Source organism: Mauremys mutica, chromosome 14 (genome assembly GCF_020497125.1).
Source record: "Mauremys mutica isolate MM-2020 ecotype Southern chromosome 14, ASM2049712v1, whole genome shotgun sequence".
Lineage (NCBI taxonomy): Eukaryota > Metazoa > Chordata > Testudines > Geoemydidae > Mauremys > Mauremys mutica.
Genome location: NC_059085.1, coordinates 44,366,335 through 44,385,464, shown reverse-complemented (window position 1 = coordinate 44,385,464; position 19,130 = coordinate 44,366,335). Strand labels below are relative to the sequence as shown.

At 45.3% G+C, this 19,130-nt stretch overlaps 1 protein-coding gene and 1 long non-coding RNA gene across 2 annotated transcripts; one reads left to right on the top strand and one right to left on the bottom strand.

Moving 5' to 3' along the window:
* The first annotated feature begins 1,811 nt into the window (after positions 1 to 1,811).
* PSMD7 (proteasome 26S subunit, non-ATPase 7) lies at positions 1,812 to 12,618 on the top strand. The gene is made up of 7 exons (XM_044986911.1): positions 1,812 to 2,003; positions 4,579 to 4,670; positions 6,105 to 6,197; positions 7,254 to 7,351; positions 7,653 to 7,733; positions 9,305 to 9,396; positions 10,338 to 12,618. The coding sequence occupies exons 1-7, from the start codon at positions 1,930 to 1,932 to the stop codon at positions 10,780 to 10,782; spliced, it is 975 nt and encodes a 324-aa protein (XP_044842846.1). The 5' UTR covers positions 1,812 to 1,929; the 3' UTR covers positions 10,783 to 12,618.
* Positions 4,608 to 16,979, bottom strand: LOC123349132. The gene is made up of 3 exons (XR_006573387.1): positions 16,940 to 16,979; positions 9,653 to 9,778; positions 4,608 to 7,785 (listed from the first exon to the last, which is right to left on the bottom strand). It is a non-coding gene; the product is annotated as an uncharacterized LOC123349132 (long non-coding RNA).
* Between the last annotated feature and the right edge of the window lie 2,151 nt (positions 16,980 to 19,130).

The window sequence follows — 19,130 nt, the reverse complement described above, 5'->3', positions numbered from 1 at the left end:
TAGTCCCTAAGTGCATAACGTTGCATCCACCTACAGATCTCAGGGGAGTGGACAAGGCTTTATTGATATATTTTGGAGAGAAGACATGTGTTGTGCAATTGCTGGCCTTCCCAAAAGTGCCCTCATGTGGAGTCTTAAAGGGATCCACCTTTGTCTTCCTTATTTTTTGACACATATAAAAGCCCATAAGGGTCTTGGTTTGTTCCATGATTCCACAGCCACAGAATTCAATTCACCATAGCAAAAAGTACATTAAGGACAATGATGATACAGTATCTTGAGTAAATACAGGCAGTTTCCCTGTCACCTAAGCTGAAAAGAGTAATCACTGAAATTTAAATGACTAACCAGAGGTGAGAGTAAAGATTAACAGTAGCATTCATCTTATTTGTTTACTTTGAGTAATGGGAGGTGGGCATATCACTTTACCTTCTGCAAAGAGTAGTTAGTTTACTTTTGTACAATACTTTGAGGATGTGAAATGGTTCATAGGATATAAGTATGATTATTATTGCTCATTAATACTGTAGCTGTCAACTGCTCAGAACTGTATAAATATAAAAGAAGATGTATGTCAGTTTCTGTTCCGAGAAATTTACAATCTAAGAGGGGAATTCATGGTTGAGTTGCAGTCAATTTATTTCAGGTATATCAACATAAAATGGCTGCAAAGCTCTGGTAAAGCCACCCCAAGGAAAACCCCCAGTACAGGGTGCCTCTCTAGTAGGCATAGTGACAGTAAAATTGGATCTACAAGCGCAAAAGTCCACAGTCTAGGTACTGGGCTGAAGGTAGGCTGGCAGTGGGAGAGTGCATAGGTACACTCCAGCTATTTTCTGGTAGTGCAAGAGCCCACAGAAGGGACACAAGTTAGTACAGTCTTCAGGAACGCTTCAACAAATGCAGGGGGCAAGCGGGCATCTCGCAGCCTCGAGAGGGGAAGTGAAGCCAACCCCATCACCAGAACAGGATGTATACCTCTCTGGGTCTAATCCTTTGGAAGTACAGTATTGTCATTGATTTCAACAGGAGCAGAACCTAGATTAGCACATACATTACAGACATTAACGACACCAGCTGGCCAATCGGAGGCTCAAGATCAAATGAGGTGGGTATTTTATTTGTTTAAGATGCAGTGTTGTTTTGGAGGGGGTTTTAACACTAGGGCTGTGCAGAAGGAGCCCGTTTTAACTTGTTAGGCAGGACAACCTTGCTGTCATTCCTTGTTGCCTCCTCCCTTCCCTCCACCCAAGGAAAAGGCCCTGCAATGGTGGGGCTGGCTCCCCCGGTGAAGGAGGGGGCGGGTTGGCTCTGTGGGTGCAGACGACACCTGAACTGAGCTCCCCACCTGTACCACAGCGCTCGGTCTGTCCATCTCGCGGCCTCAGACTGGGAGCTCCTCGGGGCAGGCGCCAGGCCGCACGTTCAGTCAGGCCCTGCCACTGGGGTGAGGGCGGTGCCTCGGGGAGGAGAGCCCAGCTCACGGGCTGCTAGGCCCAGCACCCCCGCCCTGGTACGGGGCTCCCCTCCTGGTGGGGCATGTCGCGAGCCTCTCGCACCCAGGGCTGGGCTGAGGTGTTTCACAGGCCCCGCTCCTCCAGGCGCAGCTTGGGGCCGGGCCCTGATAGGGCATTTCGAGCCTAACTGACCCTCCCAAAATGGCGGTGCGGTTCTACCTCGGGGGGAGGCGGGCACCATAGACCGGACCTTCCCAAGATGTCGGCCCTGTTTTAGCGACTTCAGTGACCTTTCCAAGGTGGCGTCTTCCCGCTCCCTTTTGCCGCCCTTTCCAAGATGGTGTCACGGAGGCTCCGCCCCCGAGCGGTGCATGCTGGGAGCGGCGGCAGTGACCGCTGGCTGAGGCGCCGGGCCTGGTGCTGCTGCTGCCGTGTGGGGCCGGGGTCGCAGCGAGTCGGGGCCGAAGGCGCGATGCCGGAGCTGGCCGTGGACCGGGTGGTGGTTCACCCGCTGGTGCTGCTCAGCGTGGTGGATCACTTCAACAGGTGAGGCCCGGCGGAGCCTGGCGCGCCCGGCCGCTGAGTCACGGGCCCGGGCCGTTCCCTGTGCAGGGCCGGGAGCGGGGAGCTGAGCTATGGCCCCGCCGGGGGCCCAGTACCCCTCACCGGCGCCTCATGGCTGCGAGACCGGCTCGGGCCCCGGGGCGGCGGGGGCAGCCTGGGGCCTGGCTCGGGAGCGTGGGGTGGTTCGTGTCGGTGCCCGGCGCTTGCCGGGACTCCCGTGTGGGATTTCGGCACCCAGGAAGCCCAGCTGCGGGTGTGCCCCGCTCTCCGGCTCCCCCCACACCGCCCCGAGCCGGCTAGCCTGTACAATAGGCGGGCCCAGCGGGCTGGTGACGGTGTGAAAACTTGGGGCCTGTAGAGGTGAAATTCGCTGCTGAGGTCCGGAGCCATTCGTAGCGAGCGGCTGGCGAGTTCAGCCTGACGGGGCTCCTTTCCGGGAGCTGTAAACCCACCTCGCTGCATGCAGAAGTGCTCACCTGCAGGAGAGTGACTGTAGCCCTAAAGATCGCAGTCACACTTTACATCATGGCCTTGCGTCCTTAAAGACCCCAAACTGCTTCTTCAACTAAATGTGTTACTGGCTGTATGTAACCTTTTTATAAGCAGTTACTCAGTTCGGCAAAGCTTTCGGCTTTGTATTGTCTGCTACGTATCTCATTGATCAGTAAAACCCAGAGCAAGTATCTCAGAAAACTTGAAGATTTTGCTTCGATAGTTTGATATTCTGGCTGTGCGTGTCAGAAAGGTAGAAGGGGCTTGTCTACACTACGGAGCCTTTTAGCAACAAGGCTGTGTGGACACAGCCTTGTCGCTCCCTGTGAAGGCTCTTTTGTGGTATTTTGTCAGCACTTTTGCCGACAAAATACTTCCAGCCCCACAAGTGGCATATGCTTTGTCCTGCCCACGAAGCTGCATTCACACTGCCGCTTCTGTCAGCAAAACTTTTGTCTTTCGCGGGGGTGGGACTTTAAGTACCTGCGAAAGACAAAAGTTTTGGCGACAGCTGTGCTGTGTGCACATACCCTAGATAACTTCATAAATGTGAAAGTCAGCACCAGCTATTCAGATTTGGGGGTATGGCCTGTAGCTGCAATTGTGAGCATAAATGGACAATTAAGTAAATCATCTGACTGCACAGTTTCCACAATGTTCATGCAGTTATGCTAATTTATGCTTCCAAATTATGCAATCAGATGAATATGCATTTTTATGTGTACAATTCTGAAAATCTTGAAGCTAATGTTTATCTTAAAACATAGGCTCTTCAGCACAGAGACCATGCATGTGTGTGGTTCTGTATACCATTAAAAAAAAATTAGCAAGTGGAATTACCTTGCATCAATAAAATGCAACTACAGTGTCCTAAAGCTGCATGAATGGACTGCAAAAGCAACAGTTTAGGAGTGCTGATTTCTAATTTTGTGATATAAGGAGTTTGAACAGTACCAATATGATGTATTGAGAGTTATGATTTGTCATGGGGTATCATTTGTGATTTAGTAAATTAAAAAGATGATAGTTTATGCTTGCATTAAAGGACATGATATTCCCAAATGGGTTTATTTGTTTTTCCCTTAAGCAAGAACAATTGAACCAGAGTTAAAGTAACATTTGAATACAGTGAAATTGGTTAAAATGGTATTTATAACTTGTTATTAGGCATAACTGACTTTAGTTTTAAATGTAGTGTGTATATTCTCTGCATATTGAAACATGGCATTTTTCATTTGTCTGGTTTAAACAGATTTTACCCTTAAAGCTACAATTCACTCAGCAGAGAATAAATTATATTCCTCTAAACATCTTGTGCAATTTGTGCTCAGTGTGCCTAAAATTAACTTAATTGTACTAACTGACAAGCACTCTTAATGTAAAAAAAATCTTTTCCTTCAAGGCAGCGTACAATAGCAGAGAGAAACCTACTATTTGTAAAAGTAAATTAGGGATGACAGTGAACAAAGTTGAAAGTTTACTGTACTTTTTACAGCTTGATTTACAGAACAAATGCAGTAGTAGCCCTCTATTTTGTGACACAGTAATCTCCGTTATAGTGGCATCCATTAGCTGCATGGAAACATCTAGTGCATTTTTCACATCAGAGGATAAATTACAAGTGTAGTGCCTGGATTTAGAGTGCACTGTAACAACTTCTTTAGGTATAAATTAACTAAGTAATGGCAAGGAACATATTACCCTGTTAGTCTCCCACCTACATCCCCAAGAACCACATGCTGTTTATCTTATAATAAATAATATATGGAGCTATACCTATCTCATAGAACTGGAAGGGACCCCGAAGGGTCATCGAGTCCAACCCCCTGCCTTCACTAGCAAAACTAAGTACTAATTTTGCCCCAGATCCTTAAGTGGCCCCCTCAAGGATTGAACTCACAATCCTGGGTTTAGCAGGCCAATGCTCAAACCACTGAGCCATCTCTCCCATTTCTATCTTAAAGTCAGATGACACAACTGATTCACTTGTACTATTGGTGTTTTATTTCCAGTATCAAATATGTTGCATTTCTTAATACAAACTGTGACAGTCTTTTCCATTTAGAATAGGAAAAGTTGGGAATCAGAAGCGAGTTGTTGGAGTGTTGCTGGGCTCTTGGCAGAAGAAAATATTAGATGTCTCCAACAGTTTTGCAGGTGAGTTTGGGTGTCCTATTCTGTTTACCACCTATTAAGCTAGCTAGCAGAAAAACTGCCAAATGTTTTCTTGCATCATCCTGGCACATTAAACTCTTCTTCCCATTTATAAATTCATGAAACTATGGTGTCTACATTTTCATGGAAAAATGCTAGTTATCTGCTTACAAAAGAACCCGATCCCATCAGTCTCCTGCTCTGCATCTTGTTTGCAGCAGTGTCCAATGGTGAATGCTCAGAGGCAGCTGTAAAACTCCTAAAGCAGCAGCAGTTCAGTATACTCAGAGGTGGAAGATTTCTTCCTGATCCTGGATTGTGATCATTCCACAATTCCAATCATTCCTTGGGCTTTGAAGACTCATGGCTTGAGTTACCTAGCTAATGTCATTGCAGATGTTACTTATTCACATGAAGATCTAATGTTTTATTTGAAAAGTACCTTTTTTCTTTAAGAATAGCCCATGAGAATTGCAGAGATATTGCTTAAAAAGTATTTTCACTTGTATTAAAATCATTACCTCTTGAGTTTGAATCCTGGTTTTGTACAGTGGTAAAATCGGAACCTGTATGGCCTTTTCTGACTTTTTTGTTTTCTTATTTACTTCTCTTATCTCCTCTTACCCCCTTCAGAAAGCAGATGAATATTTATTGATAAAGCAGAATCATCCGTATTGGCTCCTGCGTGAAAATCTGGGAACAAAAGTGTAGCCTAATCCTGGGTTATTTTTTGCAGAGTTGTGAAGATGGAGTAGCAGTTTGGTCAGTTAAATGGCAGGGCTGCCAAAAATAGAACTTTATAATTGGAGATTTTTTTTGTATTCCTGTAAATTAAAGCCCTGTTGCTCAGAACTAAACTTGTAGCCTGTTATCCATAATGTGAACTAACAAAACAAACTAGTTCTTTACTCGAGAAAATGGCATATGCAATTATTTTTCAACAGACTTCATAGAATTGTAGTTATTTGTCTAATGGAATGTGTCTTATACGACAAAGTAGCTTTTCACCTCTGTTGACCCAACAGGCTCTAGTGACCTATTGGGACCCACATTTTCTTTATCAGAAGTCCTCACACACCAATTTTGTGTAAATTGTTCATACACTGGAATGTTCCTGGTGTGTTCTTGAACACTTTGCCCAGAATAATTCAATTGCTTTGGTTTTCCTTGCTCAATTCTAAAACTAATTCAGTAATTATCAGAAAACCACTTTGAAAAAATCAGCTAACGTTGCTGTTTTCCTGTTGAGTTTTACAACAGTATCTGCAGCACAGTATAGCAGAACAGTTGTATTCAATCAAAATTGAGAAAAATTACTTTTTTTTTTTTCATTTGTAGCCAAGAACTTGCTGGGGAAAAATCTGATTTTTCTGTGAAAGTTTTCAGGCTGGATGAAACTTGAACTACTAAATATTGAACTAACTGTTTTGTTCCCAGTCCCTTTCGATGAGGATGATAAAGATGACTCTGTGTGGTTTCTAGACCATGATTATCTGGAGAACATGTATGGAATGTTTAAAAAAGTCAATGGTAAGTGCACATTGTGAGTGGTTGATATTTGCCTAGAAACTCACTCTCTAAGTCTCCTGGTAGCGCTGTACTTCCAAGAACTGAGGTGATGATCTTGGGGATTGAATAGCTATAAGAAATTCAAACCCTGATACTATGACTCCTTCCGCCAGAATCTCCTTTCCCTCTGCCACCTTTCCCTCGTATGAGTGCAGACATCGGAATTACAAATCAGGTGAACTGATTAACCTTTCTGTTTTGTTTATAAAGGTCTCCCTTTTCTTTTCTTTATAAGATTATGGGGGCTGAATCTGGAGACACTACAGTAATTCCCCTGTGAACATTCCCGTCCCTGGGAAAAACTCTTATTTAGATTGCTGATGTTCTTATGATTCCTTAAGTATTTGAGTCTCAAGCCGAGTGCAGATCTTGCAGCTTATCTTTGAATTTTTGTGCGGCGGGATGTCAAGAGCCACATTGGCCCCCTTTTGTCTCAGAGAGCCCCACAGTCTGTGTGCTCAAAAGTGCCATGTTGCATAAACCAGCTCTGACTTGGGGATCATTCTTGCTAAGGTAGTTTGGGTTGTCTGGGGTGATGCACAAATGGCTCGCCTGTGCTGTCTAATAATATAATGCTGCATTTAATCTATCTCATGTGCGCCCATTATTGAAGTGTCTAGGCACAAAAATCAATTTAGCAAATACCTTCCTGTGAAGCCCTGTTTTCCAGATTTGCCAGTAAATTTTGAATCTAAATGCGTTGTTCAGCTCCCAACCTTCATATGCCCTCAGCCATCACCTACTCCATTTTCCATTCCTAGACTGCCTTCCACCAGCACAGAATCTGAGGCGAAGGAGTGCAAAGTGCAGCAACAATTTAATTTCTCAAAGCATTTAGGCCTTTACTGGTGTCTGTAAAGCAGAAGTGGGAGTTCTACCTGATGTCCTTTGAGAAGTTTGGGCACAACCCAGGGTCAGGCAGTACCTGGATTTGAGCACTTGTATGCCCCTGTATGAACTATCATCCTGTCATTACCCTCAGATTCTGACTATTCTAATTGTTTTTGGTTTTCCCAGCTAGGGAAAGAATTGTTGGATGGTACCACACAGGCCCCAAACTACACAAGAATGACATTGCCATCAATGAACTAATGAAAAGATACTGTCCTAATTCTGTAAGTAATGCACTTAAACTGTTTATGGACCTTCTGGGAACCTGCAGTCCCTTCCAGCTCCATCTGCAATTTGCAGTAGTGACATGAAATGTAGTAAGATATAGCATGGTTGATCTAAAGAGAATAGAGCACACTGATCAGTGTCCCTTGAAAGAGTGGCAGACATTTTTTCCTCTGCTTGCAGTTTGAAACCTCTTTGATTGAATAACAAACTTGTCATTGCTAGAGAATTAGCAGTTGGCCACAACCTGTTTCTTCTAGCTCTTGAGTAGGTTTTGTCTAATGTGTGTTTCTCCACCAGGTATTGGTAATTATTGATGTAAAGCCAAAGGACCTGGGGCTGCCAACAGAAGCCTATATTTCAGTTGAAGAAGTTCATGATGTGAGTGTTGAACATTTCAGTATTTGTCATTTTCAGACTGTTGTGGGGTTTCCTGCAAAAGGGAAAGAGGTGCTTTAAGGAATAGATACGTTAAACCGTGTTGCCTTGTCCTTTAGGGTACCCTTTCTACTACATCAGTTTGGATTTTTCAGTTCAGTAGATAACATTGTGTCTGCTAACTAGGGGTTTTTTGCCTTTCAGTTTAAACCTGCTAAATCAGTGTTTGAACCCCCACTGTAAATTTCAGCTTATTGAACCAAAATTATCCAGCCTCCAACACTCCTGAAAAGCAGTTTCTCCCTGCTTGAACGAAGGAGCTCTGCAGGTTCTTGCAACTTCAGCTAGCTGTATCGATTTAGAATGCTGCTCCTTTACTGTTTGTCCACACCCATAAAAAAACAGCAGGGTGGAGTATGCATTTATAATACATCTGATACACATCAGCTTGTTGCAGCAATAGTTTGAGTAATCACACACCTCATCTTCACCAGCTTAGTCTTAACTACACAAGGTTGGCTTTACTATCTTTGTTAATCACTCATCTAGTACCACTGATTCTGTACACTAGAATCAGTGGTGACTTTTTTCCAGATTTAATTTTTGATGGTTTTAAAATCAGAATCCAGAAATATTTAAAAAAAAAAAAAAACCTGGTCCTGTCATCATCTGTTTGAGACCCATGGTGGAGAGAGACAGCTGTTCCCAGGTTCTCCAGTCTTAAATCTATGGGGTATTTTTTCTGGTTTCGTGAACTCTTGTCCCCACTGGGCCTGGAGCATGGTACAACCAAAACTAATACAAGTCTCAAAGGTAACTAGGTCCCATCTTCAAATAAAATAGTCACCAAGGCACTCGGTCGCACACATACACACGCACTCTCCAGTACATAGCCCTGCAAATTAACTACCTGAAACTATTGAGCCTCACCAAGAATAATGGTACAGATGAAGTGGTGGGAGGAGCATTAATGTACAGAATAATGTGGTGTTACCATCACCTCAGCTGTCTCTACCATTTCTGTGGGTTAGTGACACCTGCCTCAGTTTAACTGGTGTGCACTAGAAATTAGGCAGCACATTAAAGTACCTTTGTTGATGACCTCCTCCCTGTCTGACTTCCAGTGGCATGTCTAGCCAGTTTTCTAGATTAATTTTAAAAATATCAATTTTTTAGTCTCCCTTTTTAAAACCCCATATACTTAATTAACTCACTTTGGGGATTCTGTTATGAACTAGTTTTCACCATATCTGTGGACTGTGTGGGGCTCTCCTATCCCATCTTGATAGGTTTTCCTCACTGGCTGTTTCTGATCCTATTCCTATCATGCATGTTCCACTTATTCATCGAAGCAGGCCAGACGTAGCTCTGGATAAAGTGTACAGTGCTTTTTGGCTTGTAACAAATCCAGCTTCCAATAAACCTTCTTTGCTTTGAAGTTTCATTGGAGCAGTTCTACTGTTCACATGCACAGTGCCCAAAATCCGCTCATTTGAAGTTATGCTGTCACACCTGTAATCATCTGTTCTCTGTTTCTAACCTTGTCACCATCCCATTCTTGTACCCCAACAAAGGATGGAACGCCAACCTCCAAGACTTTTGAACATGTGACCAGTGAAATTGGAGCTGAGGAAGCAGAGGAAGTTGGTGTTGAACACTTGTTACGGTAAAAGCTTTATTTTAATGAAAAACCTCATCAGTGGTTGGATGGCAGCTCATTTTATCCATCTAACAACTGCTAACACCAGCTCCCTGCCCAGGGATACGATACAGGAAACAAGGACCTTGTTACATGCTACTTAAACACTTAACCTGTTTAGATTAAATTAATTCAGCAATACTGCATAATATAGAATCTGCTGAACTCATTTCTAGTGAAATGTTTGGTTTTTTGAAAACAAAAACAAAAACATCAGTTTCACCTTGCTCCTTGAACTCCAGCAAATAGCTCAAGATACTTCAGAACAATGTAGAGTCACACTCCATGGTTCAGAAAGACTTCCATTTAATACTGATGTTCATATTGCTCCTGTGACAGCAACAGCCACCTGTCAGAAAGGTTATCTGGGGGCAGACTGGGCAGACCTTTCAAGACTCAAAGAGCAGAAAGGCTCTTGTTTACAAATGGTCAGAGAGGGAGATTTTGCTTTGGTTTGCCTTCACTCTTTATATTTGTAAATCTCAGAGCCGTCAGTGAAATGTTAAGTCTCACAAGGCCCCTGTGATGTTAAACAATTATACCTATTTTACAGCTGTGTAATCTGGAGAGATGTGACTTGCCCAAGTCCCCAAAGTGAGTTAGTGACAGAGCCTCTCATAGAACCCAGGAGTCCTCTCGTTATCTTCAAACCATCAGACTAGTATTCCTAAAAAATATTCAGTCCATAGAGAGCATATGGTGACCTTTATCAAATCTATATTAGGTGTTTCTAATGCACCCAATGTAAATTAGTTTTTTCTGAATCTTCACTGTGAAGTGTTTTGTAAAAATTTTACTTCATCTACCCTTCAAAGCATCTACCTTTCTATAGATCTTTCTAGCTCCAAAATAAATTTATGTATGTAAAGTAACATTAAGGCTTCTCCTTCCTATTTTGGGTGTTTCAGAGATATTAAAGACACAACAGTGGGCACTCTGTCCCAGCGCATCACAAATCAGGTCCATGGTTTGAAGGGACTGAACTCCAAACTTCTGGATATCAGGAGCTACCTAGAGAAAGTGGCCATGGGCAAACTACCCATCAATCACCAGATCATCTACCAGCTTCAGGATGTCTTCAACCTGCTACCGGATGTCAACCTGCAGGAGTTTGTCAAGGCCTTTTACCTGAAGACCAATGACCAGATGGTGGTGGTCTACTTGGCTTCTCTTATCCGGTCTGTGGTTGCCCTGCACAACCTCATCAACAACAAGATTGCCAACAGAGATGCAGAGAAGAAGGAAGGTCAGGAAAAGGAGGAAAGCAAAAAGGAGAGGAAAGATGAGAAGGAGAAGGAGAAAGACAAAGAGAAGAGTGATGGCAAGAAAGAGGAGAAAAAAGAGAAAAAATGAAAAGTGTAGTTTTTTATTTGTAAATTAAAATCTTGTAAACTAAATCACTCTGCTGCTAGAAAGTTCTTTTCACTTGTTAAAGTGATCAGAGTGCTCTGTTCTTGCCTGTCTTGGGAGGCACTTTCAGAGCAGCCGCCTCTGCTCTTACATCATACAGGCAGATAGCTGGATACACAGGACAAGGGGATTCAGTCCACACAAACTGGCAGTTCTAATAAGGAACAGGCAGTCTTACTACTGGGAAGGAAAGCCCCTGTCATTTCAGTCCTCAGCGCTGTGAAGGGAGGAAGGAACAAGCAAAGGTAAAGTGCAGCGTTTGTCATCTGCTGCCAGTAAAATCTTGTGTCCCAAGATGCTTGTCTGTCTCCTTCCCTCATGATTTAGGTCTACTGGCTATTTGGGGTTACTACCATGTAGTATGTAAAACTGCTAAACTGTATGCATGGCCCTGCTGCTCCTTGCCATCTTGCATTCTGCTGTCACTCCTGATCTGTGCTTGAGGGCCCTGCCCAGAGGATGAATTTACCTGCCCAGCCTGTTGCCCAGGAGATCTTGAGGTTGGGCTCCTATACTGTTTTACTTCCAAGAGAAGATTAAATGGTTTGGTTTGTAACTCTGACTTCTGGTCATTTTTAATCCCAAAAGCCAAATCGGAGCTGATTTTATTAGTGCTGGAGTGAGGAATTTAGGATACAAGAATCTCATTTCAGGAGGAAAGACGCTGAACAGGATGAGAGCACAGGATGTGGCCTGTGAGGATGAGATGGGTTTGTGCCCTTCGTGCTGAGATGAGCAAAATAGCTCTAGAGCAGTTGGTGCCGTACTGCCAACTAGCACAAAGCTCTTTGGGCCCGTTACTACATCTGTCTAGTGCTCAGGACAAGAGCCCCCACCAAGTCAAAGGCGCCAGAGGCTATGACAGTACAAATTCCATCTTGGCATGGAGTCTACAAGACCCGGGCAAGTTAATTGTGAATTTGGGGAGCTCACCCAGGTTAGTCACTTTCTTCAGAGGGGCTGGTGCGTGCCTCCTTGCTGAGTGAGAGGAGGAGCAGCGGCGGCAGCAGCCAGCAGGTTGGTCTTATGCACCTCCAGACCCTTTGTGGAAGTGCAGCCATGGATTACAGGACTCCACATTAAAGATGAGGGCATTGGCTGAGCTCAAGCAGGAGTATTCCTTGCATGGATCTATAGGCTCCAGGCATTGCATTTCTATATGAAAGCGGGTGATTGTCTTACATTCCTGTAAATGAAGTGTGCAGACTCTAGGAAGTAAAGGAGCCTCTAGACGCATTACTTTGAATCTGGGTTAATGGAAGCGCATGTTGGCCAACGACACTATCTTTCCCTTGACTGATGGTGAGCCTAGGAACCCTTTGCCCAGGTGGCCTGTCAGACAGCATCACCATTTCCTCTACGAGAGCTGGTAGTGTTCAAACTTCCAACTCATGTCATTACAATTGCTGCATTTAGCTCTCCTCCGTCATGGGTCATGTTGCTGCAGGAACATGTTTAAGTGAAGCAGCTGCTGCAACAAAAGTGAAGCAGGGAACAGGATTCTATTAAATAGCTTAAGTTCATTCAGGGTAACTGTTTAAGGTAGGAGACCTCAAACTGCCAGTCCTGGTTCCAGAAGATCCTTGAATGGCCTATTTCAAATGACTCAGAGATGGAAAATGCTGCCTTAGAGCCCTGGTAAGATCATAAACCGGTTGATGCCCTACTCTCAGCAGGTAGAACTCACTGATTTCAGCTGCGACCCTGTAAAAACAAGCATGTTTCCCAGGCCTATTGTAGATGTAACATCCATCACCATGGTAGCTCAATGCCAAAGTCAGTATCAAGACTTTGCGCTGACCCTGACTCTGATTCACTTGCTATTATGTAATAGAATATTTTCCCTTTCCAGGAGAAATTAAACTGGTTTGTTACCATGGTAGTTTTACACCATTTGGAGGCAATAAATGCTCCAACAATTTACAGTCAATGTACTTCTATGCAGCAGCACAGGTCTGTGTGGTGAACCAGCTCAAGTTTAATCTTCTTAGGTGTATATCTGGCCCTATTACCATAGTGCCCTACCACCCCCCAGTTATTAAGCCAGCCCTGGGAGGCAGAGCGGGGCTCTTATCCCCACTGTAGAGATGGGACCTTGGCCGTGGCACAGGGGGAGTGGGTAGAGCAGGGAAGTGAATCCAGGCCTCCAGCATTGCCCTACCCAGGGCCCCAGCCTTTCTTGGTAAAGGGTTTTCTCTCCCACGCCCACCCTTGGCTGTGAAGGAGTAAGAAATTGAGCTAGACCTTCTGTGACTGAAAAAAACAAAATTCCACTGGGCAATAACTTAAGATACTTTTACCACTTGCTTTGTAAGAAGGGGGGGGGGGGGGTGAGGTAGGGAATCTTTCACCACTCAAGCCTGCCCTAAGCAAGCAGGAGCTGCAGACCATCACCAGCAGAAGGTTGTGGCCTATTCTCAGTGAGTTAATGGGTCTTGCTCTTGTGAACACACCTCACATGAAGAACACCATGAAAATTAGTGTTTGTGGAGCATGCATCTCTCTGTGCTGATTGGTGAAAGGATGGAGGTAATTTCATGAGAACCACTGATCTTGTGAGAATGCTGCAACTTTTTGGTTGAAATCTCATGTTTCACTACCCTTGCATTCTAGTCTTTGTTTGGATTTAAACCTGGAGCACTGAACCCCAACTCACACCTGATCCAGGTCTGGCCATAGTTCTCCCCCTCCCCCGAATAAGTAATACTGCCAGCTCTGTGTTTAAAATCATTCTGGGGTTGCCAAGGCTCAATGGCTGGTGTTTCTCTACCACTAGATGACAGTGTTTGCACTGTTTCCTGACCACATTAAATGGAGGGAGAGCTCTAGCAGTGCAAGGCAGGATCCTACCTAAATAAAGCAGGTGTGTCCAGCAGCCGTAGCTGTGACTTAGCTATCTTTTGCCCTTACAGCTGTTTGCAATGTCAGAGATTCATAATTCTTCATACATTTCCTTTTAAAAACAAATGTTAAGCCTTTAAAAGATCCCTTTCCTTTTGCTCATAGAATAGTCTAAAAATCAGTTTGCAGGCCCCAGCCAAAACTGATTCTGGGGCAAAGAAATACATGCAAAAACGTACAAAAATCCCACTACTGGCCTCTTAACTCTCAGGTGCCTGGCTGACGTGATTGCAGTGAGAGGCAGCAGCCCCAGCTCTTTGCCAAGGGGACTTCAAAAAAAAGCACTGTATTTTCTAGAATGTGCTGGGGAGGAGGCAGTTCCAAACTAGCTATAATCCCTCTGCCCCAGTGAATCATCTGCCAGCCTCAGATGACAGAGCAGAGCCTCACCCTTTTGCCAGATGAGTTCTAAAGCTGCATTTGTAACATTACATTATGAGCATTTTGCATTACAGCTGCGGCCTAAAATATTAATTTCATTGAGAGCGCTCAGGAAACCACGGCTCACTGCAAGATGTTACTGTCCTGCCACTAACCACCAGGAATAGTCATTAGCTTGCCAGCTCTGTATAGGCCAGAGACCATGCATAAAATAAGGTGTCCTGGGTTACAGCTTTTACTGAGTAACCAGGGAAAAATATTGAACTCCCTGAAACTAGAACAGCAGCATTTTAAAAAAAACCCTTACCAAGAATTGCTCCCCTTACCCATCCTAGGGTAAAGGGCATAGGGCAAGGTGTTTAGCTAGGAACCATTCAGATAAATCCCATCAACCGGTTCCTGAAACTAAACCAACAGCTACTGAGCTTCTGCAATGCAGGAAAGGGGCACAAACTTCAACCAGGGGATCTAAAAAAGTGTGGGTTTTCTCCCACTACCCTGGCATTGGACTGCTCTAAATGTACTGCAGTTCAAAAGTGAACAGAGGAGGGACCCTCAGCTCATCTTTAAATCAACCAGTGAAGGATGCATGTTGTACAGAACCTCCTAGAAAAGGTCCTTTGCTTTTAGTATTACTGGCTACAGTGCGTGTTATTAAAAGAACGCCATCCTGCCACCAGTGACTCAACCAACTGCCTGTGCCATCCCGCCAGTGGAAACCGTCCGTGAAGAGGTACGAGGCAACTGGCTTAAAAATTAAGCCCCAGCTCCACCAAGGTATTTAGGCTCCTAACGGCTATTGAAATCAGCGGGTGTTGGGAGGCTAAATATCTTTGTGGCTCCGGGCTTAACTGGTTTAGGAAAAAAACCTTCCTTGAGCTGGAGCACTGACTTTGCCCAACATTGGAGTCAGGATCTGACTTCCTGCTTCCCGCAGCTGCAGGATTCCAGCTCTGCTGTTTTCTTCAATCTAGTGCCAGCCTTGACTAAACCCTCAGCCTCTGACTACAGGCCCTGTAATTACAGAGGAAATACTTCAGAAAATCTTTTCTTGTCATGACTGGATTCAATGCATTCCAAGGGGGTTGGCCTGGGGCACAGTCAACTGCTAACGACATCCAGAAGAGGCTTTTAGCAGGCGAGTTAATTGCCAGACCACAGTTGGACTTAACTCATTTCTAGTGTGAAAGTGATGTCATGCCTTGTGCTGGGGCAGCGATGAAAAGTGACATGAATTCCAGTTAGTTTTCGTGCCAGCTGCCACTGCCTTCCCATAGCTGGAGGGGTGGCAGAGAGTCTGAAGTGGAACTCGCATCAAGTCACTGAGCCCTGGCATGGCTTCTTTGACTCATTCTTAGCATGACAATAGATTGGGCCAGGATAGGCAGCTTTAGTGCAGAACGGTTGCACCTTAGTCTAACCCTCTCTAGCTCTCGTACAAGGGAAGGGGAAGGGGGCGGGGGGAGAAGGCAAGTTTGCAAATTCTGCCAATTACTACATTGGGGGGGGGGGGGGATTCAGTCTGAATGGCTGAACTAATTCACGTCAGACCTTAGTTCTCCAGACCTGAGTCCTCTTGTAGCAATGGGGCTTGAGGCCTTTCTGTTTTTCTTTCCCCCTTGGATCTTCTGCTGCTCACCTGAGTGATGTCATGATACCTAGCACGGCCTCAGTCTCACCACGCACGTGCTGCACAAGCCACTTTGGCAAGACGGGCTAGTGCAGGGCAGCACCGCTCACAGAGGGACATTACACGCCATGGAAACGCTGCCTCAGTTAAAGCATGGGCTTTCCAACAACGCCCGAGGCACAACTTGTCCATCCTCACTTTCAGGAAAAGATCTGGGTTACCCACAGGAGCAGGCTCCAAATCCAACCAGCAGCTGCCTCCCCTGCTCCAGCGCAAGCTCTAGGTGAGCGTATCAGTGCTTCAGGGCAGGGACTGTCATTCCTCTGTCTGTGCAGCGCCCAGCACAATGGAGCCCCAGCTTTGAGGAAGCCTTCAGCTGCTATCCCAGGAGTGATGTGAAATAATGGTGAGGCACCGGCTGCTTCCCCGTTTCCAGGGGGTTTATACTGAAGCTTATGTCTCCTTGGGTTCCTTGCTGTGAAAACTCTGGGGCCCAGCCCTGCAGCAGAGGCAGGGGGCACAGGCTTTCGCCATTACAGACATAGCCAAACTGTGCCCACCAACGGGCTTCCGCAGACGCTTACTAGGAGCCCAAGTTCTGCACAAAGCAGCCATTTACACAGGCTGTGATACCAGCAATGGCGGCCTCCTAGAAAGGCAGCCTCAGAAGCCATGGGAATGGAGTACTGAACTGCTGCTGGCTCTCTCTCTCTCTCTCTCCCCTCACCATCCCTGCTGCTGTCCCCAGTGCCCAGCCTTTCCTCAGACCACTCCTGGCTGGTTTTCCCTCTGTCCATCCCCCACCTGCCTCTGAACCCCCCTTTCCCTCAACTGCTCCCAGCCTGAATGTCACACACAGACTTAGTCCACACAGCAGATAGGCTTTGCGCTGAACATGCTATCGCCACAGGACCCAGAAGAAACCAAAGGAGTTTAGGCAGGGCCGGCTCCAGACCCCAGCGCGCCAAGCATGACTGCGGAGGGTCCCCTCTTCCCGCGGCTCCGCTCAAGCTCCCGCAGGCATGACTGCGGCGGGTGCGCTGGTCCTGCGGCTCGGACGGAGCTCCCGCAGGCATGCCTGCGGATGCCCCACCGGAGCCGCGGGACCACGGGACGGTCCGCAGGCACTTCTGCCCCTGCTTGGGGTGGCGGATTTTCTAGAGCCGCCCCTGAGTTCAGGCCACTCACCAGTCAGGAGGGAGGGAGGTGCAGCTGTAATGACCCAAATTGCTGTTTAAGGGCTAGAGCTGACTGGCTGTGCCAAACTTAAAGAGTCAGCCCCAGGCATGCTGGGAAAAAAGTTCCTATAAGAGCCCCACCCCCTGCAGGGGGAAGAGTTAGTTGGGAGCAGGCAGCCACAGAGAAAGGGATTGTGACTACACTGTGCTATGGTACCAGCATTGATTTAAGATGGGCTTTCCCATTATTTGTCTGTTCCCCACCATCCACCTCAATCGCCTTCTCTCAGCTCTGTACTTAGACGGGCCTTTCAGACTATCTGCCATGCTTCTGTCATCACCATGTTCAAACCACTCCCAACAGGCTCTTTTCTGTAGCATCACCTGCCTTAATGAGCCTGAAACTGCAAGAGCAGCAAATACTTCTTCTGGGTAAGTGTGCGGCCAGTGCCCTTCACACCCTCTGTGTACGTCGCACACAGATGGTGAGCTCCTCTGGGCAGAGACCTTCTTTGCATGTATTTTCTGTGAGGCATCTTACTTACCTCTGGGTGCTGTGAAATGTCCTTGTTTGTGTGCTGCACCCAGGTTGTGGCCACTAGCTAGTACCGTCTCCAAACCATCCATAATAATCATACTTCTCTGGTCCGAGCCGTTTGAAAGCAACATTATTTTCCCTTTGTGTCTGAGGTTTTGCTATGGATCTTCCAGAGCAGGCAATTTGATTAGTTTTCCCCCACACCCACACTCCTTACACTGGCTGTAAAGGGTTTCTTGCATGCGTGTACAATGAGGAGTCAGGAAGGGGTTAAACTAATAGCAAAAGGGGAGGGTAAAAAGTGGGAAGATGTGAAGTACAAAAATTAATCAATGAACCAAAGGATGTGGCGAGAAGAGATTCTTGAATTGCCTGTAGCCCAAAGCTAGAAGCTGGGAAACAGACAAGAGGAAGGGGAATAACATTTATGGGCATCAGTTCAATCCAGTTGCTATTACTGGACCTTTGTGGGATGATTCACCAGGTGAGACTTTGGGGGGACTTTTAAAATCAATGGTGATAACCTGCTTAGGAAGGATCAGTGGTAAAAAGGGGCAGGGGAATGGCACTCCATCAACAATAGCATTAGCTGTTTCCAGGTCACCGACCGCTCTGAAGAAAATGATCTTGGATATTTATCGCTTAATGTCCCCTTACACACCTATCTGTGTGTACCAAAAAACCCTTCATGAGTAGGGGGGATCAGTTTGAAAGACAGATGCTTCAGGTTTCATGCTGCCAGTACTAAAACAGCCTTGGAATGTCTACACATTATAGATGAAAATTTCCAAACTCAGAGTTGCAGCCAATACAGGGGAATTTTTTTATTAAACTTGTACTAACAGATAAAGAGGAACTGATCACGGAACTAAAAGTTAATGGTAGCTTAGGTACAAACGATTATGACTTGGTCACATTTATAATGTGCAAGCAGAATAACGTCTAGATGAGTAATATACCGGTATATACTTGGGGCTTTAATAGGGCCAATTTCACAAAGCTGAAAACAATTAAGAGCCCAATCAGCTGGGAGGAAGAATGTAATCAGAAAAATGTTAATAATAATTGGGAATCATTTAAGCACACACCTTACTAGATACCCAAAAAAGCTACAATTGAGGAAGGCCATGCTGGTTTAAAAAACAGACCTGGTTTAGAGAGGAAGTGAAGGCTGCAGTAAAAAAAATTAAAAATATCTACCAGATGGAAGAAAGGAGAAGTTGATAGTAATGCATATAAATCAGAAGTCAGGAATTGTCAAAAATTAATAAGAGAAGCCAAGGGACACACAGAGAAATCAGTGGCCAGCAGAGTTAAGAACAAGAAGGAGTTTTTGAAATATGTTAGGAACAAAAAGAATCCAGACAATGGCACTGGTCCATTACTAAATGGAAATGATCGCATTATCAATGCAGTAAAGTAGAGGAGTTCTGCTGTGTTTGGGGGAAAAAACAGGTGATGCGGTCTCATCATATGTTGATAACACTCGTTCCATTCCCCTAGCCACTCTGGCAGATGTTAAACAAGCTACTGAAGTCAGACATTTTAAAATCAGCAGGTCCCAATAACTTGCATCCAAGAGTTTTAAAAGAACTGGCCAATGAGCTCACTGGACTGTTAATGCTGGTTTTCGATAAGTCTTGGACACCAGGGAGGTTCCAGA